Source organism: Eucalyptus grandis, chromosome 6 (genome assembly GCF_016545825.1).
Source record: "Eucalyptus grandis isolate ANBG69807.140 chromosome 6, ASM1654582v1, whole genome shotgun sequence".
Classification (NCBI taxonomy): Eukaryota; Viridiplantae; Streptophyta; class Magnoliopsida; order Myrtales; family Myrtaceae; genus Eucalyptus; species Eucalyptus grandis.
The window spans coordinates 11708719-11723022 of record NC_052617.1 but is presented as its reverse complement, the minus strand read 5'-3'; the positions used below and the strand labels follow the sequence as shown (position 1 = coordinate 11723022).

General features: G+C 39.5%; 2 protein-coding genes and 1 long non-coding RNA gene across 3 annotated transcripts; all 3 read left to right on the top strand.

The window, feature by feature from the left end:
• On the top strand, window positions 1-671 carry LOC120294660. The gene is made up of 2 exons (XR_005551887.1): window positions 1-118; window positions 211-671. It is a non-coding gene; the product is annotated as an uncharacterized LOC120294660 (long non-coding RNA).
• A 2314-nt stretch (window positions 672-2985) lies between these two features.
• Window positions 2986-4149, top strand: LOC104431881 (G-type lectin S-receptor-like serine/threonine-protein kinase At4g27290). Its single transcript, XM_039314343.1, has one exon. The coding sequence runs from the start codon at window positions 2986-2988 to the stop codon at window positions 4147-4149; it is 1164 nt and encodes a 387-aa protein (XP_039170277.1).
• LOC104451392 (G-type lectin S-receptor-like serine/threonine-protein kinase SD1-1) lies at window positions 4047-5553 on the top strand. Its single transcript, XM_039315009.1, has 5 exons — window positions 4047-4270; window positions 4498-4623; window positions 4744-4868; window positions 4936-5146; window positions 5315-5553. The coding sequence occupies exons 1-5, from the start codon at window positions 4180-4182 to the stop codon at window positions 5551-5553; spliced, it is 792 nt and encodes a 263-aa protein (XP_039170943.1). The 5' UTR covers window positions 4047-4179.
• Window positions 5554-14304: the final 8751 nt, after the last annotated feature.

The following is a 14304-nucleotide window of genomic DNA, read 5'->3' as shown; positions in this document are numbered from 1 at the left end:
AAAATTCTCTGTGAAATCCGATGTCTTCAGATTTGGTGTGCTTTTGTTGGAGATTGTAAGCGGCAGAAGAAACAAAGGATTCTGCCACCCAAATCATCACCATAACCTTCTCGGACACGTAAGAGAAAAGATCCAGAGCATATGTTGTTCTCTCTCCCTCATGTCTCTCTTTTCGTCTTGCATTTCTGAGCCCGAGATGCTATTTTTCAGGCATGGTTGCTTTGGATTGAAGACAAAGCCATGGAACTCGTTGATGAATGCTTGCTTGATTCAGTGGAACCTCAAGTACAAAGATGTATACATATCGGCTTGTTATGTGTGCATAAGTTCCCCAACGATAGACCAGCGATGTCCTCTGTAGTCACCATGTTAGGAAATGAAAGTGCAAGCTTGCCTCGACCTAAGCAGCCTGGTTTCTTTATGGAAAGAAGTTCAATGGACTTAAGCGCAACCCCAGCACATGAAGAACTCCATTCTATTAATGCAGTCTCGATGACAACGTTGGATGGTCGGTAGTGTAACTTTGTGAGGAAATCCAAATAGATCTGAGAAATGTCATTAATCGTTTATCTCAATTATTTTCCAAGACTTCTTAATTCACGATCAATGTATGCTGGTCCAAAAAACCATTGACCACAGAGGTGTGATCAAATCGGCAGAATTTTTTTTCCCTTCTTCCAAGTGACAGTTTAACATATGATTTTTGTGCTTTGGAAGTTTCACATGCATGCTAGGAATGATATCTTCTTTGGTCGTGGAAATTGCCTGGCCCTTTAGCTGGTATGAAAGTTGGATGGAGCTTGAAAACCGGTTTTCGAACGGTAACCGATGTCTTGGGTAAGCATGGATGATCCTTCCTCTGGAAACTATGCCTATGGTATAAAATATTAATGGGCGGGCCCAATTTGAAGTGTTCAACTAAAACTTCATGTTGTGAAGGAAAACAAAATCCATTTCACAAAATTATTAATGGCAACCTAGGGAAAATTAGTTCTTGAATAAGGATCTACAGTGAAAATAATTTGAATGAGTCACATTTTTCTATCATTAACTAATTGTTAATTAAAAAGAAAAGTTTGTTCAGAACTTTTCTTTACATTTTCCTAAAAAAGAGAATTTGCATAGCAAAGAAAAATTGTGTTTATGATAACACGTGCGCATGGCACGAGTTACTTATCTAGTACTTTATATTTGGATCTTGATTTACATCGTTAATGAAATTAACAGAATATCTCATGAATCTGATTTTGATCTGATTGAGATGGGAAATAAGTAGGAGGCTGTGATTAACAACATATCCCAGGGGTGTAAGAAATCAACAGAATTTTGTCCCAAAGATAGATGAGGAGTATCTGTTAGAACTTTTGGTAGCGAGATGAGAATTCCGGGGTCTAGCTCTACAGCGAATGTCAAAACTATGATTTTTCTCTTTGACTTGACCGGAATGGTGGAGCAATGTAATGTGGACCCTATATATGTACAGTGCCCTCTTTATTCAAACGTTGGTGGGGGAATTTCTTGTGATAACTGTAGGTCTTGTGAAGTTGACCCTCTTGAGTTTTGTGTACGCTGCTCGGCTTCTTCTGCTTTTTAGTAAGGTCTAGAGCAATGAGCACGCATGTTGAATTTGCATGCCGGCATCCTCTTCTATATGCTATGAATTCCACGTAGAATTTAACTCCATTGGAATGTGTAAAACATTGTCGCCGCAATTAACAAACGATTTCAATCTAGGAAAAGTTCAGTTTATATCAGCAGATCATTGTGTGTTGGTACTTCATACATAGACTTGTTACAATCCGATGATTTTTCTAAGAATGTGCACCATGTCAAATTGAGTCAACGTTGGTTTCTAGTTCCTTCTATGACTAACAGTATTTTCATGCTTCTTACTTGAGGAATGCAAAAAAGAAAGGGCTTTACTAATATAACAATCTTTAGGTCATTGTGAGAATAACATTTAGTTGTGAATCACAAATTCTTAAAAGAGTGGGTCTCATAATAACTTCTAATTATTTTTTATTTGATTTTTTATGATCCACAATAGACTTTCTTTTAACAGTAGATTGAAGGCTGTCACGCAATATTTTCTCAAATAGAAAATGCATGAAAAGTAGAAGTTTCAATTTTGAGGGGAGCTGCGAGTCTACACCACTTTCCTTAAATTGGACTTTCCAGAGGCGTCTTCTGTCCCCGCTCTAGTCTTCGCAGCCTGGCTTCTCCCATCTCCATCTTAATTCTCCTTCTTCCCTTTTCCTCTCCGCCGCCATCCCTCTCTTTTTCTTCTTCCCCTTTTATCTCTTCGTCAATGTCTTTTTGCTTTAAATAAAGTCGTCTTCTTTTTCTTTTTTTTATTAGCCACTTGATTTGACCAAGTCAACAAACCAAAATATTATAGAACTAGTCCAAGGAGGTGTTCTTGTTCGGCAGTGTTGCGCTCACCCGTGTCTTCACGTTGCTCATGTACAATGAGTAGTCCTAGGCTAGGACCCAAACTAATCGAGTTCTCTCACCAACTCGAAGTGCTAGTCCATAAAGTTGCCCATCTTTCAAAGGCAACATTTTAAGAAAAATTGCTAAAAATTGGAGTTTAGGTTGGGTAGAGTTTTCATGATATTAGGATTGAGACGATTATGAGTCATTTACATAGTATTGCATAAAAATAGAACAATTTAAATCTTACTACTTTGGACCAACCGAACCGACCTGGTTGATGGGCTAGCCGTGAGGAGTGGGCATGACCTTCTCCCATTGCATGAATAGACATCATAAGTCTCCCAATAAAAACACTTGTCAAACTTGGGCGCCTACATTTCATGACCTTTGCTTACTTATTTCATTGGGAGTTTCCAGTGATAGAATCTGCTACAGAACCACAAAATATCTTGTCAGGTGGGCTTCAGCTGGACTTTCTTGGTGAGAACCTTTGAGTCGAAAACTTTTCATTGAGACGGAGGAGCTAGGGAAAAACTGACAGAAGACTTCATGGCATTGGAAAAGGTTCCATATTCCCCCTTCTTTTACTCTGTTTATGTCATGTTTATGCTGAACTTGGTGATCGCATCCGATACCTTAAATCCAGGTCAGTCCATTAAAGATGGAGAGAGATTGGTCTCTTCAGGCCAAAGCTTTGAGCTTGGGTTCTTCACTCCAGAAAAATCCAAGTACAGGTACTTGGGGATATGGTACAAATTTAGTCCTGAAAAAGTCGTTTGGGTTGCCAACCGAAACAACCCGCTCACTGATTCAAATGGTGTTCTTACATTTAGCGATGAGGGGAATCTATTTGTTCTCAACCGATCAAAGAGCATCATCTGGTCTTCAAATTCATTCAGGGTTTTAAGAAACCCAGTCGCACAGTTGTTGGATTCTGGTAACCTTGTCGTTTCAGAGAATACAACTTCACATTCTGGTGAATGTTCATGGGAGAGCTTTGACTATCCAACTGACACCATTTTAGCTGGTATGCGATTGGGATGGAGCCCCAAAACCGGTTTCGAATGGCGTCTGACCTCTTGGAAAAGCAAGGATGATCCTTCCTCTGGAGACTATACCTACGGAATAAATGTTAATGGGTTGCCCCAATATGAAATGCTCAAAAGAGGCTCCACAAAAACATATCGATTGGGGCCATTTAATGGATTCCGCTTCATGGGAACTCCAGCGATTGAGAGTACCCTTTTCAATGCGTCGTTTGTTTACAATGAGACAGACGTATATTCTGAGTTTGAATCTTCAAGGGATGATATCATCACCATAATCACGTTGAATCAGTCTGGTTTTATTCAACGTCTTCTAAGGAAGAAAGAGAGCTCTACATGGGATGTCATGACCTCAAAACCCAGGGATCCATGTGATAACTATGGGCAGTGTGGTGCTAATAGTGTCTGCAAAAGTAACAAAGACCCTAGATGCCAGTGCTTGCAGGGATTCGTGCCTAAATCCCAAGAAGAGTGGCAGTTATTTAATTCAACCAGTGGGTGCATTAGGAAAGCTCAGTTGAATTGCTCTCAAGAACCGGGCTTGCTTAAACTTTCGATGCTAAATCTGCCTGATTTGATCGACTTCAGGGTAAACAAGAATATGAGCCTTGAGGAGTGCAAGGTGGAGTGTCTAAAGAAGTGTTCTTGCACAGCTTATGCTAATTGAGATGTTAGAGTAGGAGGAAGTGGCTGTTTGATGTGGTTTGGCGATCTCATTGATGTAAGAGAATTTGAACAAGACAACTATGTACAAAATATCTACATAAAATTATCTGCGTCTGAGTTAGGTAAATATGTACGTAGTGATTTAGTTAGCAACCACTTTTATACGCTACGATGATCTTGCTTTTTTTAAAAGTATGTACATAGTAAATGCTGGATTAACCATGATCTTGTACCCAACTATTTACTCGTTTGCTTATCCTTTTGCTGGAATAATTTTGGTTACATCCATCAGCTTATGAACATATTGCCGTCTGAAATTAGTTAACACACTTTTTCTTGGCAATTCTAGATTCCATCCAGAGCCCTGTCAATAAGAAAATGCTGTTGACTGTTACGGTGGCTTCAGTCATTTCTGGATTGCTCATAGCAGGTGTAGCATTGAGTATTATGTGGAAGAGCAGAATGAAAAGAAGAGGTAAGCTCGTTTGTAATTTAGTCTCCTTTTAACTGTGAAGATTTGCATTGAAATTCTGTTGTCGGACCATAACCAAATTAAATATTACTTTCATATGATAGAAAGAGTTCGTCCTTGTAGGCTTACAAAGGCAGAAGGAAGACATTGATTTACCATTATATGATTTTTCTACCATTGCTGTTGCTACTGGACATTTCTCACAGACCAACATGATTGGAGCGGGTGGCTTTGGTTCAGTCTACAAGGTAATGAGCTATGGATTTGCAAGTTTACAGAACACGATAAGCTTATTCAATTGAAAAAATAATGCAGGGAAATCTCTCAATGGGTCAAGAAATAGCGGTGAAGAGGCTATCGAAAGGTTCAAGACAAGGCCTTGAAGAATTTATGAATGAAGTTCTCCTAATTGCCAAACTTCAGCATAGGAATCTTGTCGGACTTCTTGGCTGTTGCATTGAGGGAGAAGAAAGAATGTTAATATATGAGTATATGCCAAATAAAAGCTTGGATTATTTCATTTTCGGTTCGTCCTACTTGATCCTTCTCATTTCCATTTCGCTCCACCCCCCAGCTATTAGTCAGTATGTCATTTGTGCCTCTGCCTTACATCCAAATGCAAATCAATAAACTCATTTTCTTTAGAGTGTCGAGCTTAGGTGTTTAAGACTTACATTGGGTCAATTGTATGCAGATGATGACATAAGCTTCTTGTTAGCATGGAAGAGTCGCTTTGACATAGTTTTAGGAATTGCGAGAGGTCTTCTCTATCTTCATCAAGATTCAAAACTACAAATCATTCACAGAGATCTCAAAACAAGCAATATTTTGTTAGATGCGGACCTCAATCCTAAAATCTCAGACTTTGGCCTTGCAAGAATCTTTGTAGGCAACGAAAGAGAAGCGAGAACAAAAAGAATCGTTGGTACCTAGTAAGTTTCTCATCTTGATTAAAAAGCAATGTTCATAAATATTGGGTAGATTTAAGTCGTGATATTCTTAATGCAGTGGCTATATGTCCCAGAATATGCTTTTGATGGAAAATTCTCTGTAAAATCCGACGTTTTTTGTCTTGGTGTGATTTTGCTGGAGATAGTAAGTAGCAAAAGGAACAGAGGGTTCTGCCATTCTGATCATGAACACAATCTTCTTGGGCATGTAAGTAATTACAATATGGTTGTCCAGACTCTTTTCTTTTATATGATATTTAATGACATGAATAGATTTGTCCTAGGCATGGTTGCTGTGGAGCGCAGGCAGGTCCTTGGAGCTCCTACATGAATCTCTGTGCGACTCCTTCATTGCATTCCAAGTTGAGAGATGCATTCATGTCGGTTTGCTATGTGTGCAAAAGTTCCCTGGAGATAGGCCAACAATGTCTTCAGTCGTTTTCATGTTAGCGAATGAGGAAGCAATCTTGCCCCAGCCTAAACATCCCGGTTTCTTTATGGAGAGACTTCCATCGAGCACAGAGGCATCTTTAATAAGGGAAGACTTGTACACAAGGAATATGGTTACGATCACCATGCCGGAAGGTCGATAAATTTCCCATCGAGGATGTTCCCTGCAATGTGGAATTTAGAATTTTAGGTCAGCTTTCTCGGCGCATGAAGGTAAAAAGCATTAGAAGATTGTGTACACAAATCTGTGGCTGCATTGGAGCGAGGACAATTAAAAGCGAGATGAGGGCTACAATAAAGGATTCTCGTTTTTATGATTCAGTGGCTCAAGCAACTTGGTGATGGCCTTTTTATTGAAGTTCATTGCCAATGATTATTCATGGAGATAAATCATATCGACTCTCTAACCTTTTGAAGGAGAAAGTAATTATATTTATTGCTTCACTTTATCCTTATACGATACATCAATATGTACTATCCCAATGAAGTACTTCCACATTTATAAACAATATAAAGTATCTATCGTTTGGTCTTAATTGAATTAGCCTTTGGTCTTAATTGAATTAGCCTGACAACACTTTCAGTGCATTAATCAAAATGATAAGAGTAACAAATTCTATTGTCTTGATGTTATTATCTAGTTTAGTCAATATCTGAAATTCAATAAACTGATTATTTAGGATGTGGGCTGGCAATAACTCGCCCGGAACTCTGGAGTTCGCAAGTTGAAATTGTCAAATATATTTTCTCATGACAACAAGAAAGGGGAAAGAAGAAAAGAAAGCAATGTGGGTTTTCGAACAAATTTATCACCCAATCTAACGATGAAAAGAATCAGTAATGATTGATATCTAATACATAATTGTGTTCAAGAGTCTTCCTAATTATGTATGGGCTAGTAATAATTAGATGTGAACTAAGCACTTCAATGTGTGAGAATTACAATGAGCTAGACCTTGATGTTGCTTTGTCAGGTTCTTGAGTTATAGAAAGCATTTGCTAGAAACAATCTGAAAAGTTTGTGAAAGCATTGTGATGTGTGTGGATATGAATATGTTGCTTACTTGCATATTAAGAACCATTTAGCATGAGAGTATCAAATGAGTTTCCTATTCTTAATGACGTAGATCATTTTTAAAATGACATACACTATCGAATGATATCACTAATGTTTGTTTAGAGTTAATGTCAAATCAATATCCACATTTCTCCAATTATTTCTTAGCTTTCTCTACTTTTAAGAACACCAATTAACATCTCGAGGTTTGCCGTTGGAGATCACTTTACATCCATATTTACAATAATGCCATTTCGTTTCCGAAAATGTCACCACCCAAGTCATAAATTTTCTACCACACCCCAACCCAAAACAAAACTGAAAACATAACCACATAACTCTAAGCTTATTTACTGCTCATTGGCCGCTGTCATGGCCACCGCCACAATGGCGGTGGCGGTAGCGGCAGACGGTGATGGTTGATAAAAGAGATGAGGGTTTGTGGGTGAACGCCCCCACTACTACTAATATTTTTTTTATTTTTAATCCATTAAAAAAAAAAAAGAATATTCCATCTTCAGCTTGAGTTGGGTTAAAAGCACGGAATGTATTTGCACCATCACCATCTTCAATTAAAGTATTTTCTACGGTAGCACCATGAACAACTTGAGCAAAAAATTTCGAAATCAAATGGAAACTCTAAATAAAGAATCCATTACGTTACAACAAACGAAGTATTCTCCAATTGAGATGAAACTTGGTCCCTGATGGACTAAGGTTTGTGAGAGATTTGGAGGATTATATTCCAAAGAGGGACAACTTTGTCATTTTAGCAATGCAATATTTTCTGAGGATCGTAAGTGGTACTTTTTAAATAGAGGAGGATAAGTAGTAATGGCCGGAAAGATAATGGCTTTTTGGTATTTTCCTTTTCTTTTATTTCGTTGAGAAAAATTATGAACAACTAACGACTAAGGTAGCTCCATGAATCTACATCTTCCTTAAATTTACATTCAAATCATTTCAACCGGATAAGCAGAAAATTTGGAGTACAGACCAACAAAACTCTAAGCCAGAGTACTTAGAGAACCTAAACAAAATGAAAAGAAATTCATCATCGCAATAATCGTCAGCAATAAGCAGCCCACAGTAGTCAACCAAATGCTTTGGCATAGTTGCTTGTCTTGGAAAAGAAGCCGCGGGATTATTGGCAATAAACCGATTTTCCAAAAGTGAAGCAGTTGGAAGCTGAAATTGAATGAACAATTGTCATTTGATTACTTATTGGAGGTTCCAACCCTAAGTTTGTCAAACGTAAATAGTTTATGGACCAAAAACAAGCAAAAAAACAACAAAAGGGTCAAATGCATGTAACGTCGTATGACCGCTATGATGCTCAGCAGAAGGGCCCCGTCATGACTTTTGAGAAGCTTCTCACGTTTCCATACATTTTGACCGGACAATTTGCCCCAAAATTTTCCCTTCGGGCTTTCAGTTCAGACTCAAGTGACAAGTGAAAGCCTGAGGTGGGGATCTCTTCGACGCCAGAGCAAGGAACCATCATGGTGGATGGCCACCGGGGTGGTGGTGGCGTGCCGCCCATGAGAAATGCTGAGGACAGTAAGTTTGGCCCGAAAAGGGTTCTCTTGGTGTGTGAAAATTATTAAGTTAATTTTTAAAAATTTTATATCAAATCTGGGTTCATTCCACCCCTACACCGGATTTCTTGTCCAGCATTTTATTTGGATATATCTAGATTTATCCGGTCTAAAGAACGTCACCGAGCATCGGATATAATAATTTATTATCTAAATAGGACTTAAATTCGGACCATCAAACACAACTTAAATGTTTGTGGTGAGATGTCATCCAGAAACTGCAACAAAATCACGTGCAAGTCCTTGGTTGTGCTTGTAATTTTAAATGCCTCTGAATTTATGGGATTAGACCAATCACCAAATCGCTCCCTCGTTGCCGAACTGGTGTTGTCACATCTTCCTTGGATTAGCACAGCCCGAATAATTTTGGGGTTCAAAATAGGCCCAGGTACCAACCTCACCATTATTTCTGTTTGTGCAAAATTTTTCAGTTGTCATCCTGTCTACGTCCTGTAGGCTGTAATTGAGCTGTGAGGAGAGAGGGGTATGACTTTATTGCTTTGCATGAATAGACATCTGAAGTCTCCTAGTCAACCACACTCTTGGTCGTCTAGATCCCCCGATGGTATGACATCGTATCCCACTGGGAATAGCTAGTGATAGACTCTGCAATAAAGGTGAGGAGTACCCTGTCGGGTAGGCTTCAGCTAGATCTTCTTGGTGAGAACTTTTGAGTTTACAACTTGTCATTGAGAGGGAAAAGTCAGGGAAAGAATAAACAGAAGGCTTTATGGCATTCGAAAAGCTTCCTTATTACTCCTTCTACTCTATTTTTGTCATGTTTGTGCTGAACTTGTCGATTGCATCTGATACCTTAAGTTCAGTTAGGTCCATTAAAGATGGAGAGAAGTTGGTGTCTTCTGACCAAAGCTTTGAGCTTAGTTTTTTCTCTCCTGGCAACTCCAAGAACAGGTACTTCAGCATGTGGTACAAGATCTCTCCAGAAACAGTTGTTTGGGTTGCCAATAGGGACAAGCCACTTACGGATTCACATGGTTTTCTCACGTTTAGCCATGATGGAGATCTAGTTCTTGTCGACCAATAGAAGAGTGTCTCTGGTCTTCAAATTTGTCCAGGGTTGTGAAAAATCCCGTTGCTCGGCCCTTAGACACTGGAAATCTTGTCCTTAGAGAGAATTCTAGTTTGAATTCTGATGACTATAGATGGCAGAGTTTTGATCATCCGTCAGACACTGTACTACCTGGTATGAAATTAGGATGGGACGTGAAAATTGGTTTCGAAAGGTGTCTTAACTTCTTGGAAAAGCAAAGATGACCCTTCCCCTGGAGATTATACTTTCAGGTTGAACATTAACAGGTTGCCTCGATTTGAACTCGTCAGTTTAGGATCTGGCAAGATATATTAGACAGGACCATGGTATGAAATACAATATAATGGTTCTTCAATGGCATCGAATCCAGTGATCAAGCTGTTGTTCTTCCATGGTGAAAATCAAATGTATCTTCTATATGAAGTCAGTAAAAGCAAATTTATCGTAAGACTACTAACCAACCATTCTGGGTGGCTCCAGCTCTATGTTGCGAGTACAAGAAGCAATGCCTGGAATATCATGTACTCGATACCCAATGATAAATGTGATGCTTATGGTGCTTGTGGAGCCAACGGTATATGTAGAATTAATAGAGATCTAATATGTGATTGCTTAAAGGGGTTTGTACCGAAGTCTCCAGAACAATGGGATCTCCTCAATTGGTCTGGTGGATGCACGAGGAGAATACCAATAAATTCTTCAAAAGAAGAAGGGTTCCTCAAATTTGCAAACGTGAAAATTCCTGACCTGCTGGAGTTCTGGTTGAACAACAACATGAGCCTCGAGGAATGTGAGGCCGAGTGCTTAAAGAACTGTTCATGTACAGCTTATGCTAATTTAGATGTTAGAGGAGTTAGCGGCTGTCTCTTGTGGTTTGGAAGCCTACTTGACGTTAAGGAGTACAAAGAAGATAACTATGGGCAAGCTCTGTACATCCGCCTACCAAAATCTGAACTCGGTACTAATTTTGCCGATCTTGCATTTTTCTCTAGACATTCTATCTTCTAACCAGCTTATTCAGGAACAGCACCTCAAAGTTTGCATTTAATCTTCTCGGTCTCTATTCTAGATTTCGTTCATAATTCTGCCAAGAAGAAAAGGATGGTCATCACCATACTGATGTAGGCTATTGCTGTTTTGTTTCTCTCGGCCACGGTGTACTGTCATCAAGTCCAGAATCGCAGAATAAAGAGCAAAGGTCGGTATAATTGGTTCTACGAATGTACACCTCCACAATATACAAAGAGACATTAAGGCCCCTTTGTGTTTTTAACATGGGTTGCACCATACATTTTTATAGTAACTGGTCTTTCTTAGGTTGGAAAATCAAGGAGGAAGATGTTGATTTGCCACTTTTTGATCTGGCTACCATTGTTAATGCTACGAACGGTTTTTCTGAGGATAGTCTGATTGGAGCTGGTGGATTTGGTCCAGTTTACAAGGTAACAAGCTATGCATATTCCAAGGCGAGGTTAACTGCAGATGGGATGATCATATTTTATTGTTTAGCATGTATACTCTATATGCAATATGCAGGGCAATCTTTTTACCGGACAAGAAGTAGCAGTGAAGAGACTGTCAAGAGATTCGAGACAAGGTCTTGAAGGGTTCAAGAATGAAACAATTCTCACAGCCAAACTTCAATACCGGAATCTTGTGGGGCTTCTAGGCTGTTGCATGGAGAGGGCAAAAGGATTTTGGTCTATGAGTACATGCAAAACAAGAGCTTGGATTATTTTATCTTTGGTTAGTTCTCTAGACCCTATATTCACAGATGTTCATGATGCACTGAACTTAATTCCTCTAGTTGACTAAACTTATCTGCATGTGCAGACCGTGAAAAATGCTTACTGTTAGACTAGGAAAATGTTTTGACATCGCCATTGGGATTGCAAGAAGTCTTCTCTATCTACACCATGATTGTAGACTTCAAGTAATTCACCGTGATCTCAAAGCTAGCAACATTTTACTGGATGGCATTCTAAGCCCTAGAATCTCAGATTTTGGGTCAGCAAGAATTTTTGCATGCGATGAGAAAGAAGCAAAGACGAAGAGAATCATCGGAAACTAGTAAGAGCTCATCTTTTCAGCAAATCTCTAGATAGGACTGTATATTTTGCTAAAAGACTAATACATTGCCATTACAGTGGCTATATGTCCCATGAGTATGCATTCGATGGAAAATTCTCTGTGAAATCCGATGTCTTTAGCTTTGATGTGCTTTTGTTGGAGATTGTAAGCAGCAAAAGAAACAGAGGATTCTACCATCCAAATCATCACCATAACCTTCTCGGACATGTAAGAGAAAAGATCCAAAGAATATGTTGTTCTCTCTCCCTCGTGTCTCTCTTTTTGTCTTGCATTTCTGAGCCCGAGATGCTATTTTTCAGGCATGGTTGCTTTGGGTTGAAGACATAGCCATGGAACTCCTTGATGAATGCTGGCGTGATTCAGTGGAACCTCAAGTACAAAGATGTATACATATCGGCTTGTTATGTGTGCAGAAGTTCCCCAACGATAGACCAGTGATGTCCTCTGTAGTCGCCATGTTAGGAAATGAAAGTGCAAGCTTGGCTTGACCTAAGCAGCCTGTGTCACGCCCCAAACCCCGGGACACGTGAACAATCCACCATGGTCATGTAAATGCGACATTCCCAGGTAGTGTCGTCGACCCCATTCAATTAATATGCGCATGCGGAACGTACTAAGAAACCCCTGACAAAACTTACGGGAGAGGATAGTAGGAAAGTCAATTAAAAAAAAACATACCAACATACTTTCATATATAATCATTCTAGAGTTTACATACACCAATAGGATCAGAGACTATATGCACCAAAAATGGGTCAGAGTTCATGTGCATCAAAAAGGGTCAGTCTACACAACATGGATCGGTCCACCAAAAAGAGAAACAGCCCTATGATTACTAGTCGGACTCGTTCATCGATCCCACATCTTCCACATCTGACTGCACTGGGTCCGGGGACGATGGGTTGTCCACCCTACCATCAGGAAGGTTAGCTACACCTTCACCCAAAATAGTATCCACCACAGCAAGTGGAATATCAAAACTATCGAGTGGACCAATCCTAAAGCCATTAGCCCCAAAACGGAACCATGCCTTAAATCTATGTGATACCTTGACATCCTTAGTCTCCTGAATCCAGACGGTGGTCCTGATCAGCTCGTAGACCCATTGGCTCCTAGGGTCAGGAAAACTGTGCACCTGCTCGACAATGTGCACTGGGATGCCATTCTTTTCCGAAGGTCCTGCCATCTGCAGCCTTGTAATATTTTTCCCACAATGGGGTGAGACATTGTTTCAGCAAGTTCACCCCTCCTAAACTGCTATTAGAAAGAAAATACGCGCAAGAGTGGTCTAGCTACACAGCACAGAAGACCTACCTCGTCTTATTTCCTCTCTGCATGTTAGTACAATTCATATCACTCAATCACATGTAGTAATAAGAACTTAAACCATTGGAACACAATCAATTTCACAAAATTCGCAATCACAGCAAGTGTTCCAATTATTATTTACTACCACACAAGAGAATAGCCTATCGCAGTTCGGCTATCTATTGACATATACCCAAGTATCGCCTCTCCACCTTGGAGCATGACTTCATCAGTACGTTGACGATGTTCCCGAAGGAGCATGGGCCCAGAATCAACTGCGACCAACATCCGTTGTATGTGGCATCCCATATAGGGGCAGATCCAGCTCAATAGCTTAAGACAATTCCTCTTAATTATCATACAACAATTCATACTCAACCCAAGGTACTTTGCATATCACTTGAACACTCCAATTACAATATTAATCCTTAAAAATCAAATTTCGGTGCCAAACCCGACACTTGGGATTTTCTAACTAAAATTCATATTTTTCACAATAAACACTCAATTTGCATTATCCACTCATCAAATTTAAATTCTAATTACATAGTGGCAATTGGCGTGAAATTCGAGCAATTGAGGTCAAAATAATTTTTTTTTTTTTCGAATTTTTTTAAATAATAATATTTTAATAATTTTTGGAATATGATATATTATTAAATAATCCAATAATTTCGAAACATTTATTTAAATTAGAAATGAATTCCTTTAAGTCACATCAAGGCTTATATTAAAATAAACCTACTTAACTTTAAACTAAACACACTTTAACTTAATTAAACACCTTAATCTAATCCACAACTAAATAAACTAATCTAACCACCTAATCTCAATCAACCTAAGCTAAACACACTTAAAGCATCATTAACCCTCTAATCAAAGGTTTAGTGAGATAAACTCACTCAAATGACGAGCCGAGCGGACCAAAACGACGGGGACGCCGAGGGGAACGACTTTCCTCAAGGTGGGCTGAGTTTTCGAGGTCAGGAAGCCGTCCAAAACGGGCCACAATTGGGCTACTAAACCCACTCGGCAAGCTACGATTGAAGTCGGATGGAGGTGGCTCGGCGGTAGTTTGAGTAGAGGAATGGTGGAGGAGGACTGGCGGTAGCTCGAGTGGCGACTGGCGACAGCTCCGACGACATGCGGTGGTGTTGAGCAATTGTGGGACGGCGAACA